The following is a 17,430-nucleotide window of genomic DNA, read 5'->3' as shown; positions in this document are numbered from 1 at the left end:
GGGATAAGTAAAACATAAGAAACTGGAAAACCTGAATAGAATACCCTAAAAAAATTGAGTTATTAAAACCTTTTAGAGTAGCTATGAGAGTCAGATTTTGCATATCCCTAGTAGAGCTTCAACACAGCAGAGCCTTAGAAGCACATTCTCTCCCGGGTGTTACATGTTCAAATAGAAGATGTGGTTCATCCATGGCCAGTGTAGTTTGCTCCTTGAGCTATTGGATGGGGAAGACATGAGCCCAGAGGTGGGCAAAATGGCAGATCTGGAAGGCAGCCAGACTCCATTTCCTAGCAGCCACTACCTGCATTGCTGTGGCTGGTTTCCATGGAGACCCCAGGATTGTCAGTGCAGCCAGGATTTCCATGGAAACCAGCCCCAGCAGCAATGGCAGGGTTGGGAACTTGCAGTAGTGACAGCATGGTCCAGACCTGGGGCAGAGCCATGAAATTGCTGGCTACGTGCCCCTGCCCCGGGCATGCGTGAAGCAGATTGCAGCTGTGCCTTGGCTCCAGACCACACTGTCATCACTGCAAGACCCCGGCCCTGGAGCAGCTCCCTGCCCAACTGCATGCCCTGCTAGCACTGCTGGGGCCAGTCTCCATGGAAACCATGGCCCTGCACTGGCACAGCATCCCTGCTCCTGGGATCTCCATCAGAACTGTCCACAGTGATGCAGGCAGGGGCTGCTGGGAAATGGAGTCTGCCATGGGCCTGATGTGGCCCACAGGCCGGACTTTGCCCACCCCTGCATTAGCCTCATCCCCAATTCTCAGATTTAAAAAATCCACATTTTTCCATGATTAAAATGAAATACCACATGGTGGAAAATCATGGAAAAACATAAATTTTGGGTTACTTTTTTTAATCCAAGAATTGGGGATCTTTTTTTACCAGAGAAAACCAGGATCCCTGCTTATCACTTCCCACTGGTGTCTTCTCTGGAGTTAATGCCTGTATTTATGCTCCATTTGCCTACATGAATGTTATTTCCCCTATCCTGAAGGTATGAGTACTATATAGATCCTAAATTCCCCTCAGTAAAGACAGAGGCAGATGCCTGGCCCAGTAATAGCTATAGTGATGGGCACAGCTTTTATCACCTCCTCTACTCCTTTGAGGTAAAATTTGGCCCCTAATAAAAGTGTGCTAAATCATTTAGAATTGCTAAAAGCTACAGTAGGACACAGGGGGAAGAGGAAATTTTGATTTTTTAATACAGTAATTTTTTGTACATATAGCAAAAAAGTATGTTATACCAAATGTTCAATCAAATCTAGTGAACCTGCCATTCCCTCAAGAAAACTCATTTTGTTGCTGTCTACCACTACAAGATGAAGACTGTCAATATCTTTTTCATATATCATCTGTGGTATTAAAGTGATTTCTTGAACTATTCTGCATAAAGGAGAAGGAGAGACACAAGCCCCCAGGGACTGATGGAAATTGCTGCATTATTAGAAAATGAGCTAGGAAGTGAGTTAGCTCATTTGTGTTATTGACAATTCCTGCTTTTGCAAGTGATCGCATTGTAAAGCAAAACTGGTGCATATCTGACTTGTAAAATCAAAACTAAAATCTTTTACTTATATCTGCTAATTTACATGAGCTGAAAAAGGATATGTCTTACAAAACCTAGAGAGCTATTTTATGAAATGGTTTATATCTGAAGACATGCAGTTCCTTCCATCATTTCAAAATTCTGCCTTATTCATTAGCTTAGCAGGGAATTTGACAGGTGGAATCTGGGTTCCTATCTCTGTTGTAAGAACTGTTCAAATATTTTACATTAAACAATCCTTGATTAAAATGTATAAACAGTCCTTGGGGCAGTAGCTGGAACCCAGACTCTCCCATTTGAAATGAGTGCCCTCTAGGCCAGAGAGTCACAGTGTCTTTCTCTCTCTCTCTCTCTCTCTCTTGCTCTCTCTCTCCCAACAAATGAAGCCTTATATATTCTGTGCATAGTTTCAAAGGGAGGAGCATCCCTAACTATAAGTGGCCTTGAGCTCCCATGTCCCAGCAGAGTGCCTTATCACCATTCCCTGATCTCCGGGAAGATGTAGGTTTGCATGCCGTCAGGCAAAAGTAGGAATTAAGTATGGGTCTCCCATATTTTAGATGACTGCTCTCATCCTGAGCTCTTGTATAAAGGGAAGGCAGCAGCAGGAAGAACATTGCTTCTCTGGTACTATTTTAAAAGAATATAACTCTACAACTGTATTGTTTTTAAAGAAAGCCATCAATGCATTTTATGACGAACCTAATCCATTGCATGTACTATAATAACAGCTGGTGGATTGAGGCCCTCTGGGAGGACAATAAAAGAATGCCTGGTGGGGAAACATGAGATTAAGAACAGAGTATTCAGTGAAAGAAGAGGGCAAAATCTAAGAGCAACTTAAGCACTAGGACATATTGTATCAATACAGGAATTATTAAAGCATACATATGTTATACTTTACAATTTGTGCATGTTGGTTTTACAAAACATGCTTCAGTGAAAAAATCTGTTAATTAGGGATTATAAGCACCAACAGAGAGCTATGTGTTGTTTTCATACAAATAGTACTTTGAAATATGGACTGTGTACTCTCAGAGAAACAGAAGTTTTGGCATGACTCTCATCCATAATTCTGGTTTCCAGAGAAAGGAGTTCTTAGCACCTCATTAAATATGAGGAGGCATTTTGCTTTTCCCCTCTCCTTGAACTCCATTAGTAAATCATAATCTGGTGGTAAAAGGTTTTGGCAGGGTGTTGCTGGGATGCAAGTTTGATTTTATTGCTTTTCTACGTAAAGCTGTGCCTTTAATTCAATTTTCATCTCTGTATAAACGTAATATTATTATGATTTGAAAACCATTATTTATATTTATGTGTATAACAGAAAGCTCCCTTCAGCCTTAACTGCATGACACAACGAATACAACTCCCTCCCTCCTTAACAGGGAAGGAGGGAAATGAAAGAGGATTTCTGTGCTACCCAGTATATTTATAACAGTGTCCCTTTCCTGAACTGCAGTTGCCACTCTCAAGGTCGGGCTTATTTACAATAAAAGCATTCTATTTACACATGCCTTTCCTGCTCTCCTATTGCAGTCACACGCGCACAAACCCTTACATGCTGTAGACATTTTCCAGGTAGCACTTCTGGTTATATTAGCTTACACTGCAGTATTTGGACAAACACACAACATTTCTTTAGAGATAACAGGTAGGAAGATACTCATAACACCAGAAGCAATAAACATTGCTGGAATTAATAACACTACAAGATGCCTTTCTCTGAGTTTTCCTGGCACCGTTCTACTGAGGTTCAAGAACTGACATGGACTAAGAAGGGAATGGAAAACCTTATTCAGAGCCCAGTTGGGACACCCGTTAAATTCACTGGACTTTGGACCAGACCCTTTTCCTTCTGAAATAAGCACTAGGGTTTGTGCCACCCCCTGAAGAAGTCATGCTTCCAAAGAAACCAAAAACACCCTCTGCTTCTGGAAGTCCCTTGAGGAGAAGGCTAATCTTCAGAAAGAAATTTGTTCTGAGTTTCTGGGTCTGCAGAGATGAATGTCCAAAGTAAAATGTACAGGGTCCAGCCCAACTAATCTCCTCCTTCTCCACAAGTTAACTAACCCAAACCACCCAGAGGTCTCTCTCAGCTTTAGGGTCTTCAGGGAAGGAACAATGCATTAGAAGCACTTTGCCGTCTTGCCCAGCCTATAGCAGTAGAGGGACCATGGGACCCTTAACCATTTTCATTAGCAGTCTGTAATTCAGCAAGTACATTTTTAAAAAATATATAATCACCAGGGATCCTGGTTTTCTCTGATTTAAAAAAAAAATCCACAATTTTTGGTGTAAAAAAAGTAACCCAAAATCCACATTTTTCTATGATTTAAATGAAGCACCACTAATATATATCTAGATATATTGTGAAGTTTCATTTTAATCATGGCAAATGTAGATTTGGGGTTACTTTTTTAACTGAAAACTGGGGATTTTTTAAAATCAGAAAACAAGGATCCATGATAATCACTAGGGTGTGCCTTGAAACAGTGTTCTTAGGCTTGACCATTTTTTTTCAAGAGGAGAAAAGTTAGTCTGTGATTTACCAATTGTATGTAAGTCTGACTGAAGAAAATGTAACATACACAAGAAAATGTCATCTTTGGTGAAAAGATCATTGAAAAAGATGATGGCTTGATGCAATTCACAGGAGTAGCATGCAGACTCACATCTGTTTAAATTATGAATCTATCTGTTTTCCAGCCTGAGAATGTACAAGATCTAAATATCAATTAATCTTGAAATGCATATATGTGCCAGGGAATTTTTAAATCAGATAAATCATTTAGAGAACCTCCATTTCTTTTAATAATACCACCTACAAAAAAAAAAGAAAAATCATTTGACTGAAGGAAACAAGCAAAGCAAATTCCTGCATCAGCTCTTTCTTGTATATCATTTAGTATGAGATCCTGCCCCTCAGCTGACAATGCAGAGCCTAGACCACAGTTGAACTGCTTTGGCACTGCAATATGCAAACAGTAGAGAATGGAGAATCTCCATATGGTTGATCTTATCAAAAGGGATCCTGGTTTTTTTTCTGATTAAAAAATCCCCAATTTTTGGATTAAATAAATTCACATTTTTCCATCTATGATTATTGGCCTCTCATTTTAATCATGCAAAACTGTAGATATTGGGTTACTTTATTTAATCTAAAAATTTGGGATTTTTTTTTTTATCAGAGAAAACCAGGATCCCTGTTGATAAGATCAACCCTATGGAGATTCTCCATTCTCTACTGTTTGAATACTGCAGTGCTAAAACAGTTCAGTTGTGGTCCAGGCTCTATATTGTCAGCAGAGGGGCAGAATCTCATCCTAAATGATATACAAGACAGAGCTGATGCAGGAATTTGCCTAGCTTTGTTTCTTCAATCAATTTATTTATTTTTTTTACTTTTGTGGGTGGTATTAAGACAGGGGGGGTTGGTTTTTTTCCTGTGCTGACTGGGGGAAAAATTTTCATCTTACATTTGAGTAAATATGGTATGGGTTGTTAACTGAGTTTTTAAATCTCTTATCTAGCTTGATAGTAAAGTTCACGTATTTTTGGAAAAGAAGGAAACACTTCATACAAAATAATATATACTTATTCCAAGAGTCACAGAGAATCATGACAGAAGGAACCATTAGATCATCTCTTCTGACTTGTGTAGCACAGGCCCTTAAGCATCACCAAGGGTGTTGTTACATGTTATCCTTAGGCCATGCTAAGTGCTGTGGAATGTTAAGCAGCGTTAATGTTAGAAGGAGCTTTAAGCATTCATATGTTAAAGCCTAATGCCATCTCTCACCTGTGCAACTGTGACCTGCCATTAGAGGACTAGCAAGCAGGGGCATGACAAGAAGCCTAAAGGGCTGGCAAGCTAGAAAGCCTGCTCTAGGTGGATGGGAAAGGTGGGCTGTGGGGTGTGGGAGCATGGAGCTGGCAGGCAGAGGGTCATGGGAAAATGGGACCTCTGGTCAAGAAAGTCAGCCACTGAAGTGAAATAAAAGAAATAAAGACCCAAATAATAAAATGAAAGAAATTTCAAAAATAATATAATAAAAATTGAAAGCATCATGTGTTAATGAACTGAGATTGGGTCACAAGGGGCATTGGGGAACTGGTTGACAGGGGTTATGCTGCCCTGTGGGGCTGACAGTGGTAGGGAAAGGCATTTTTCTTTGGCTTATTTTCTGCTTCTGGTTGCATCTGGTTATCAAAGGTAGGTAGGTAATAGCTGGCCTGCACTGCTTGCATTTCTAGCTGCTTGCACAGGGTTGTATCCTCTGGGGGCAGGAGGGGGAGCTGGCGTGGGGCCTGTACGACCCTGGGCAGTACAGCTTGGGAAGTGGAAAGTTTGTCCATATAGAGCAAGAGGTGGGGAGAGGGGTTGGTGTATCCTGGGATGCTGGAGGACTGAAAATTGGTCACTATCTCCACAGAGTGGTCACACATCAGACAAGCTAGGTAACACAGCTCAAGGATAAACCTCGTCCAAAGTGGCCTAACTTTAAGACTCCCAGGGTACATCCAGGCAAGCACACACATGCATTTTCCCAGGGACGAATAGTGGCAGCACATAGTTGAACCACTGCAACTTGTTCCCGGGGAATGCTCATGCACGTGCTCTCTGGCCCTCAACCCCAGGTTGGGTAGTGGAGGCTAGGGTCAGCATCTGGTCTTGTCCCAGAAGTTTTACCTGGGGCCTTGTCAGGGCTCCAGCAGTGGCAATCCGACAGGCAGAGCCTGACCAGCAGCTGGAGTGTGGCTGCAACTGGTCAGGCTCCGGTTTCAGGCAGCACACACTGCCGCCACATGTACTGCCCTGCTTTTTTCAGGAGTAGTTTTTTTTTGACACTGGGATTTCCCCACCAGTCATACCCCCAGAGGGTACTTAGCACTCATTTTCATGCTATAACATGTGAACACTCCCATATTAAGAGGTCTTAGTATAGCCCAAGGGTAACATGTAACAGTGCCTCAAGTTTCCACTATATTGAACCTAATAGCTTATAGAACAGCATAAGCTATTAAGTGCATGCATGTGAATGCACAAATATGCAACAAAACCCTAATAAAGGATTTATCAGCAAGAGTTGAGCTTACAAACCAATGAAAAAATTATGCATACCATCCCCAACTCTTAAATCATAGCACTCTAGCATGTTTTCTGAAATTATCATAATCAGTTCAGAAAATTTATTTGGGGAATCTTTGAATATATATATATATATATATATATATACTGGAGCTTTTTTTTGTGTTCTGTCAATAAAGTCAGGGATATCTTCTTACTGGGTAGGCCTACACGTGGACTTTAATGCACAGTAGCCTGTTTTATTGCACATTAAACGTCATATAAAAAAGTGCAATTATGCTTGTTTAGTCAAATAGGCTACTGTGCATTAAACATCACTTAAAAACATACATTTTCAGTACTGTGCATTAAGGTAGCCTGATGTGCATTTATTTAGTACCTCACATTGGAGGTACTAAATTTAATGCGCTTTAGAAAAAGTGTAGCAATGCACCTGTAGACACACCCAGCAGGGATCTAATTATATAGGATTCAGGCAAAATGCACACAGTAAGTAATAAATGTAAAACAAAACACCCCAATAACAATAAAGTTTTCTATATTGCAAATTGAATGTTTAATATTTTATGTCTTCCCCAAGTTAAAAACCCGTGCAAGATATCCCACTGGGTTGTAAGATATCTTCCCCTTATAGACTTGATCAAATGTAAAATTTTAGTCCCAGATGTACAGGGGTTTTTAGGTGTCTAAATGTCCATATAGATCTGTGACTTAGACCTTAAATATACAGTAGGATTTTAAAAATACCATGTATAAAGCTTAGTACAGAACAAGTTACGGAGGAAAGTATACAGTTTGAAAAGAAAAAACAATGTTTTATCTTTACAGCTCTAGGATTTTTGTTTGTTATAGACTGAATGGAAGCTGTTTAAAGCTTCTAGGAATTCTGGAAAATTAGAATCCATTCTTGATTAATAGATCACTAGGCAGAGTAAAATGAGATGTAAAAAAAGTTATCACAAGACAGAGACACAGTTTATTACGTAGGTTTCATAAATATACATGTGTTGAATCTGTATCGATGAATAGATAAATATTTGAGTTTTATAGAATAACATTTTAATTTTGCTTAATTTATTTACTAGTAGTTCATTTTTATCAATAAATAAATAAATAAACGAACAACCCTACTAGATAAGATTACACTGTCACTGGCTTCCACATAATTAGGCAAAATAGGTTATAAAAATCCCAGATGATACAAGCACTGTATCTTTCTGCAAACAACTTTCAACTGGTTTTTTTAAAATTGTAAAGTGGAAAGCATAGAGAGGAAAACATGGTTTATACCTATTTGTTCTGGCAGGAATCCAATATTCATTGCCTGTTCATATTGCAAGAAAATCGGATCATTAGGGTCAGAATGAACAGCTGCTTTAATTATAAGAGCCTGATATATCATATCAACATGTTCATCAACTTGTACAAACTCCAGAAATATACTCCAGGGTTCATTTCTATCAACCTGCTTTTTTCTGATGGGTAAGATTATACAAGCATAGTCTAGAAAAAATTCTGTTTCAGATGCCCTAATAGTGCATACAAAAACAATTACTTAACTTGGCAACTATTATTAATGTAACAACTTTACAATCTCTATTGTATTTTTTGTGGTTATGACAATTAAGGGACTTGGATTTGTGGAGTCTCCTGTGTCCATCGGCATTATGTTAAAGTCTCCTGTGTCCATCAGTCACAGATCTGCAGAATACTGAACCAGTCCAGAGCATTTCCATCTCTGGCAGGACAAGCTGAGTTGCATAATGTAACTGAGGGTACCCTTCTTTAAAGGACTGGCTCCTTTATGTTTTAACAGATGCTATGCTTCTGGTAGCAGAGAGATTAGAGGGACCGTTCAACATTGAATCAGTCATGGATCCTATTGATGTCAAGATTTCTGAAGCCATCATGAACATGCAAGAAAACAGTATGCAAGTGTCAGCAAAGGTACTGTGCAAGTCACTTCCTATCCTCGTCTGAATGTCAAAAGCAAAGGTAAATTGCTCACTCTCTCTCTCTATTATACAGTATCTGAGAGAGACTGACCATGCTGCTGGGTCTTATTTTTTGTTTGTTTATTAGAGCAGCAGGCTTGCTCCAAATCCCCTGACCTGTTAAAAACTCTATAACCATCTTCAAAAACAGATGGCATCAAGAAAGATTCTATTATTTAAGGAAGACAAGGGATGTTGTAAATTACTTTGCATTTGATACAAACTTTCTCTGGTTGCTCTGTAAGAGACAGTTGACAGAGATAGTAACTTTTGCCTGTGCCACATCTGTGACTTTCTATATTAACCTTTAAAGATGGTCTGATTGGTATAGGTCATGTTGATGCATAACATGTTGGAGGTGAATAACTGAAGCATTCCATTTAACCTTCTTTAATGACCACTCAGGGGAAATATCATTCTGTCCTACAGCTTCAATTTGATGAAGTTTTTGTCTAGAATTTGGTGCCATAATAAACAGTCAAAGGTACATATTTCCATTTTCAGTGCATATATAAATATACCACCTTCTTCTCTGAACCTACTATTATCTTTGAATTCAACAATAGGTACTGTTGAGCCATGAGTGAACAATAGATCTTTTTGCTTTTATTTACCTTTGTCTGTGCTCCTTGGTAGAATATCTGAAGTCAATAGTCTTGCCAGCTGCTCTGAATCAAAATACTGGGCAGTTCTCATTGATTTAAGAGTAGTGCATTCATGTTAGTTAGACACTGACATGATTGCTGTCTGATTTAGTGCTTTTTTCATTACCAGAAAGAAGCAACTGTAATTGGAAAAATAAGAAGAGAAAAGAGGGAATGGGAGAAGATGAAGTTATTGTTTTGCCCTGTGCCGCTCCCTCTCCTCTGTCACCACATAGCACTCTATGGGGCCAAGTCCTGCAAAGCACTGAATTTCCTGCAAAATTCTGTGACTTTCAACTCCCATGGAAGTTATCAAAATTTTAAGGATACTACCCTACCCATTGTAAAATCAAGCCTTACTCCTATGGGGTTGATCTTGGAGTTCACCAGCCACACTAAGAGTCAAACCATACACTCTCATATGCCATGGAGGTTTAGAGCATGCCTTTGCAGCATACTTATTCCCTAAACCAAAAAAGAAGCAGACTTTTTTTCTTAAAAGATATTTCATGGAAAATCACACTAACTGCTTGTTATCAAATATATTTAGGTTTCCTTTTCTTTGTTGTTTAATTTTCTCCCTACATCTTTTTCTTTTTTCATATTGACCAGGAAAATGTGTATCCTGCCTAGATTCAGTGACATCATGGCTCCTTGGCATAAACTCAGTTCACTTCTGAGTCCTACATACAGTTATTCTTACATTGGAAGATATTTTCAATGATAATTGATAAATCATGGAACTACATTCACTTATACTTTCAAAATTTCATCTCTTCTGGGGAAATCTGAGCCCACACTTCCCAAAATCCTGAGCCAGGAAAGCCATATGTCACAAGAAAATTAACCTTACTGTTCTCTTATGGATGACAGAAGAATCATCTTGTTAAGGTAGTTTTATTTGTCAGCAGATCAATAACTTCCTAAGATATGGCTCTCTCATGGTATCAGACTTCATCCATAGCCATTAGATTATAGCTGTCCAGTATGATAGACCCTACAGTTAATAGCCTATGAACTATTTGCTATATGTGCACCATGAAAAAGGTTTTGGAATCCATACAATTTTGATTCAATCATATGTTGTCCTCCTGGGGATTTTTATTTTCACTATATTCTCAGCTTTAATAACAGTATATAGACTCCAGAGAATAGGAAGGGAATTCTTTAAAACCATTCGTAGGGAATTAAGGGATTGAAATGCACTCTCTGTAATACAGAATTTTTCCTTTCCAGCATATGACAAATCTAATATACTGGGCATGTGCTTGCTTTTAAACACTTGTATATATTTCATATATGCCACCTTCTAACCCCTTATCTCCATGAAAACCAGATGTTAATAGTCTTTGAATCAGTTATCTATGGTATGAACATCACTTCTTGTATATGCTGTCAGACCAGCATATAATTTTGTGGAAATTAAGTATATATCTAGATTTATATGATTTGGCTGCATAAAATAGAATTTCAGAGCTAATCTAGGAACAGATTTAGATTTATCAGCAATTCTGTAACTCTTGGAGGAATTCCAATATCTGATGGAAGATATCAGATGAATTAACAGGCACCAAGGAGGTAAACCATTCTTCACATCAAGCAGAACACAGGTTTTCCAATATTTCATGGTTTTTCCAGACAGTTTTGGGACTTGTATTAAACTGAACTCTCACTGTAGATGTATTGATTCAGGCCCAGAGGCAAATTCCCTCTAACATCTAAATGTAAAACTCTCTCGTGTGTAAATAATACTATAACTGACATATAATGACATATCCACATGCCCACACAGAGGCTTTACCCACCACTAAAATTCAGTCACCACTATTATGAAATCTAGTTGTTATTTGACACCCCATACTGCATTATGGACCTACATACCAAATATATTTACACCAATATGATTTATCAGACCGTAGCTGCTTGCAGTTGGCTTTATTAAAGTACCCTACCATTAGGTGGCATGGGAGCATGTAATAGAGCATTTACCTATAGCAACTGGATAGCCTAAGATTGAAGCAGACAAACAACTCCTAGACTACTTTGACTTACAGCACTGTATTTTTATATTAATTTTCCTCAAGGTAATTTTACCTAGATTTAAGATTGTGCAGGAGTTTAGGTCACCTGTCCATTCCTTATTTGCACTAATGTAAAGGCTAATTATATTGGTTGAAATGTAAGAAAAGTGTTCAGGCCATATACTGATGAAAATTGTTGTGGCTCCATTAAATTTAATGCAGTTATGCCAATGCATATTTTTTCTATCAAAGTGCTCTTTATAACACCATCCTGCCTGACATCCTCATAGTTATTTTAATCCAAACTCTTTCCATCTCTTGCTTCAAACATTTTTCAAAATCTTTATTCTATAAGGCATTCCCATTAAACTGTGCTTTATCAGCTTGAGTTTGTTTTGCCAAGTATAGTTCTACATTGTAAAAACTGTGACTTCGTATTGGGGCAAAGATCATTTCTGTGGCATAGTTCACATATTATGCAGTGTTGTACATGCAAAAGGCACTGAGAGTAATAGCATAACTTCTTTTGTGAATAGTAGCAGTCTCCATCTTCAAAAAGGCAGTAGAAAAATATATATCACAAGTGTCAGTTTTTAAGGCTCACTGTTTGTCTTCCTTTCTCTCTAAGTACTAAATGGAGTGTTGAATTTCCTATTCAGTTTCCTACTCCTACAAATGTACAATAGATATTCAGGTCCATTTTTCTTTGAGCGATACTGTGTATATATATGCCATTGTTCCTAGGGGCACAACTTCCTAGGGTGCTCAAGATGGAGTTTTCTGTAATCACACTTGTAGACCTTGTCCACAGGCCCCCTTCACACTCTCATGCATCCAGCCAAATGCATGCAGAGGGTGGAGGAGCTCAGAACACCTCGGTTCCTTCTCCCTGTCACCACCATCAGCTGAGCCATCTCTCTGCATCTCTCTGTCAAGGTATTGTTTGTAAATGGCCTGTTGGTGCTAGTTTTTTGGTGCACTTATCAATAACTAGAAAGTTAGCATTAAGATAACCTCTTTTTCATTCTTTCTGAGCTAGGAACTATATTTTATTTTTTATTATTTCTTTCAAATTTATATTTAATACCAGCTGTTCAAAATATCAAATCATAAATCTCTGGGTTTCTTGTCCCACAGTACGGTCAAGCACAGGAATGATGGCCAATCAAGATATTAATCTTACTTCAGGAACACTCACATCCATAATTGCTTCCAATATTAACAGATCCTTTCCCAAAAGGATTCAAAGCCTTTTCACTTGAGCAGTCTGTGTGTCCTGACTCAGACTCTACTTTCCTCGATATAAAAAAAAAAATGCTGGGAATTGAATTTTATCAAAATCAGTGCTTGTGGCTTCATTATCTAATACCATTGACCTTCCTGACAGAGCACTTTCTATGTAACCGAAACAAGTCCTACTAAAAGCATACAGAGAGATGTCAATCATCTTTTCCCAGTCCATTTGCCAAGCCCCATGGGACATCTAAGCTTTCTGATAGGGGCGATGCATCAAAACTTCAAATCTGGTATTGGCTGAATTAAACCAGACTTCCCTCAGGCCCTTCCTGGTTCTATCACTCTTATTTTAACTCCCTCCGTGCAGATATGTGTGCAGAGATGTCCTCTATACCTGCATCAGCGCTGCATCAGCACTGTTTTTTTATTCTGCCATAGAACCTGACTCAATTCAGGTTCAGGCTACAGCTTCTTGGGTGCAGACTCCAACACCTTCTCCTTATCATACCCACCATAACTTGCACCAGAGCTTCCCTCCAAGTGTCAGCTTCAACAGCTCTCTCAGTACTGATATCAACAGGAATCCTGGTGTTCTCTGATTTTAAAAAATCCCAAATTTTTGGATATAACACCCCCCAAATCCCCATTTTTTATGATTAAAATGAAATTGCACTATAGTTCACTAGTGGCATTTCATTTTAGTCATGAAAAAAATGGGGATTTAGGCTTATTTTTTCTAAATCCAAAAATTTGGAATTTTTTTATTAGAGAAAACCAAGATTCTTGCTAATATCTTACCCTCTCTGACATTAGTATTATGTATGTTACTTAGCCTTCAAATTTTTGGAGCAAGCACAGAAGATGCTGTTATCTAAGGCAGAGGTCAGCAACCTACAGCCCACCAAGCAATTTTATTTGGCCCAAGGAGCTGGGCATCAGTGACAATTTGGCAGCAGAAGAATGGGTGGCAAATCAAAGGCACTGGGAATTGGCGGTAGTTCAGGGGGAAGATGTAGAATAAGGAAAGCAACAGCAGCTGGATCAGAAGTAGTTTGGATTTTGTTTTTACTTTATCTTATTTTTTTTCCCCAAAACTACAAATTCAGAGTCAAATATTTATATTCCCAAGCTTGGGTAAAAATACTAAAGGAATAATACAAAAAAGGGCAAATGAACAGAACTTATTCCAAAAGCTAATAAGTATATATTTTGAAATCAAATACCTGTACGGTTTAAAGCCAGATTTTCAGTGCCTGACTTCCCATCCCCAGATATTTAGTCATATATATTACACTCATTATGAATTACTGGTGCTATTCTCTGTGTTGAACATCTAATGTCCTAACTATAGATGTTGATTTATGCAGATTGTTGTAAGTGTCTAACTAAACTACAATTAATTTTGTTTCACAATTTATTTGTAGTCATAAAAAATTGTGGATCCACTTGCATCCTACTTCCACAGGTACAAAGTTGTCCCAAAAATATCCATTAGTATCCATGAAAACAAACATAGTAATTATGTATAGAACATGGAGATTATCTAGTCCCACATGATATTGCAGGAGGAAAGCAAAGTTCTTTTTTGCTCAAAAACTTAAAATTCTTTAAGTATGCAGCAGCCATCTCATGCGATGGAAAGAATGTATTGACTAGTTCCCCTCATAATGATGGAGGTTAGGAACTAAGCAAAAAAATCCTACAGACACTCTGGAACCAGACCAAGAATGTTTCAAGCATAAATTAAAGAACCTCAGAGACAATGCAGTGGCTAACTTTCAGCCAATTAAGGGAATACAAAGCAAAATTGATGCCTAGACACTATTTAACATAAGTCAATTTATTTCAGGAATTTCTGCACCTTTTATAATCTATAAATTAATAAATCAGGAAACATGGCCAAAAAATAATTGTGTTCAATCCTAAAAGCAACAAAAGTCATGAATCAGGATATCATCATTTACTCTGTGTGAGAATTTACTTAAGATAAAAATGCATCCACAAGTAGAAGATGGACTATCAATGTCATTGGGTGGATTATAACAATCATCCCATAAAAAAGAATTTTTGAAATGTTGTCAGCTTTTTTGGTATACTTTAAGCATCAAGCCATACATACCAACTTTGTAATTGCATCCTATGCCACAAATATGTTTATACTTATTTTCAGCTTATAAAGTCCTTTGTTAATTTAAGAAGCTCAACAGATAAGCTCCAAGGTCCTGATTCAGAAAAGCACGTTGAACTTTTCATCTCTATTTAGTACATCATCTTGCTTATGTGCTGTTTAAACAAAAATAGAATTTCTTACATGCTAAGAGTTAAGCCTACTCCTATATGTTTTACTGCATAGTGGCCTAATAAGTTGAGAAGGACCACTGTCTGTTCTTTTTGTGGGTAATTCTTGCCTTTGATGTCAAAATAGCCATCAAAGCTGTGTTATGTAACCTCCATAGCTCTTATTTTAAAATTTAGTGTCTGTTCCTTCATTATGTTTAACTGGAGGCTTTCAAATTTGCAATCCAGCTTCCTTCACATGCAGATATTCAACTGACATTCAGTAGCATCCTTGGTGCTCTCCTTCAGCATGCATAGTTTAAAGCGTGCTGCTTATAAGCTTCTGGGGAGGGAGTCCAGGTGCTTTCATTTTCCATTCAAACTATACAAAAAAGTTAAAAATTAGTGACTATGTAAATGCCAGACCAACACTCCTGAGAGTTGTCTTAAGCTAGGGAACCACCAATTGGTAGAACAAAGTTCTCATGATTGTGCTGTTAATGTGCATCAACCTTTGTCTATAGAAACAATTTAAAACCTGAAAAGATAATCCCTTTATAAAACGGTTCAGCTTTTGTGCTATCTTCAGAGACCATTCATAAGATTGCTGGCAATGGTGGATGTGCTGAAAACTCAGGTAATTGTCATGCCTTAACATAACTTTAACTTCACCTGAGTCCAACCACAAAATAATTTTCTTCCATTGTTTCTTATGCAGGAGAGAGAATGTCAAACTGTATTTAATTTTAGCCACAATGAAATAGGTTTAAATTTATAACCAGAAGGTATAAGTATCTTTATTAATACCCATTTCTCAAATAGTTCCTAATAATGAAAAGTTGACTTTCTGTTCAGGAGTCATATTTATTACCAGGATATCAATGAAAACTGAAGCTTCAAATCTTTGAATGAGCTTGTAATCAGTCTTCTTTTTCTGTGAAGTTTGATTATTATCTAAAACATTTTTCTCAGGTCTTTCAAGGATGTGGCCAACCTAAACCAGCACCTGCTTTAAGGTCTTCCCGCTCTATTCCTGAGAACTTCAATACCCGCTTTAGGCCATACAATCCAGAGGAGAGGCCAACAACAGCAGCAGGAACGAGTTTAGATAGATTGGTAAGTAATGGAACATTTACTGTCTTTTCACACTGTGCTAGCAGAGATGAAGAGCATTTCTGTTTGGAAAATGCACTTATAACAATCTTTAATATTTTGATTATTACTGGATATAGTTACAATGTAGAATTTGCAAAGCCTGCAATAAGCCAATGTGTTTTTTCATTGAGAACATCAAAGAAATAGGTACAAATAGGACTCAGTTTGACATATTAAACACTCTGAGAGGTGACAGGATCAATCCCACAGGTCAAGAATTAGATTGAGGAATCAAAGAAAGCACTTTTCAATAGAATCTTCCTTTGAAAAAATTGTCTAAATCAGATTAAATATTAAATTAATTCAACAGCCAGTTCTTCAATAAATACATATTATTTATGATGGTACATTTCTCATTAATCTGCTATGGTTCCTTTCTTAATGTAGCTATTTGTAAATTCACCATCTCTGTGTACACGAGCTTTAGAAACAGAATTTTGATCAGCTTGAACCTCGCTATTCACTAATCACGCTTTACTCTTCAGTCATTTAAAACCAATCATCTTAATGTAAGGTTATTCTAGTTAGAACAAGTCAGTGGATTCCTATCTCACACTTCAGTGTTCCTGCTATTTATGCACCTAACGTTTTATAGATGAATAATTATTAATGCACTGTTAATATTGCTTCAGCATTTATCTTGATGTAAAACTAACAGATAAAAATATTAGTGTTATAAAGCACCTGAACCAAAGCTGATTGCATTGTGTTACCTCAGCTTGCTAAACCACTTGCTGAATACTTGTACAGCATGCCTATTGTGACTTATTTCATACATTTCAGTTAAAATCATAAAATGAGAATCATAAGCTTAAATTGGTTGGAGATGGTTCCTGATGCACAGATCAGTTTTAATATTTAATAAGAAAATTTAATATGCTTCTACTTCAAGTCAAGATCAAGCTTTCTACATCATACAATCATTTTAACTAGCTCCTAATTAAATTAGCACTCAAGTCTTTCCTATGGTCTATATCCATAACGGATCTTACTCCTTCATTTTAATTAAGTTAAAGAATACACATGATATTTCAAGTCAAGACACGGGCTTCTCCTAATCCACCAAGTCTTTCCTATGGTCTATATCCATAATGGATCTTACTGCTTCATTTTAATTAAGTTAAAGAATACACATGACATTTCAAGTCAAGACATGGGCTTCTCCTACACTGTAATAACAAAAATAAACATTTTTTGGTGTTCAGCACTTCTGATAAAAATGAAACCTGTTTTCCTCTAAAATAGAAGTATGTTTTGTGTTTGTTTCTGTGATAGGTTGTTATTATCTTTCCAGTCTGATGAAAAGTAAAAAAGTACTATGTGTTAAAAAGTAGCATCTTAAAAAGTACCACTTCCAACTAGGGGTTTAGGGTACAATTCTAATCCCATTGAAGGCACAGGCAAAAATATAATTGTCTTCAGTGAGATCAGAATTTAACTCTTAGCCTGA

At 37.5% G+C, this 17,430-nt stretch overlaps 1 protein-coding gene across 1 annotated transcript in view; it reads left to right on the top strand.

Moving 5' to 3' along the window:
- GPC6 (glypican 6) overlaps positions 1–17,430 on the top strand; it is a 1,259,017-nt gene that overhangs the window by 1,154,253 nt on the left and 87,334 nt on the right. Inside the window, exons 5-6 of the mRNA XM_019529756.1 lie at positions 8,470–8,600; positions 15,798–15,941. Of these exons, the coding sequence (XP_019385301.1) occupies positions 8,470–8,600; positions 15,798–15,941 (275 nt within the window). The remainder of the gene's footprint in view (positions 1–8,469; positions 8,601–15,797; positions 15,942–17,430) is intronic.

Source organism: Crocodylus porosus, unplaced genomic scaffold, assembly GCF_001723895.1.
Source record: "Crocodylus porosus isolate Cpor-Errol unplaced genomic scaffold, CroPor_comp1, whole genome shotgun sequence".
Taxonomy (NCBI): Eukaryota; Metazoa; Chordata; order Crocodylia; family Crocodylidae; genus Crocodylus; species Crocodylus porosus.
The sequence above is the reverse complement of the archived record's forward strand: the minus strand, read 5'-3'. Positions and strand labels throughout refer to the sequence as shown.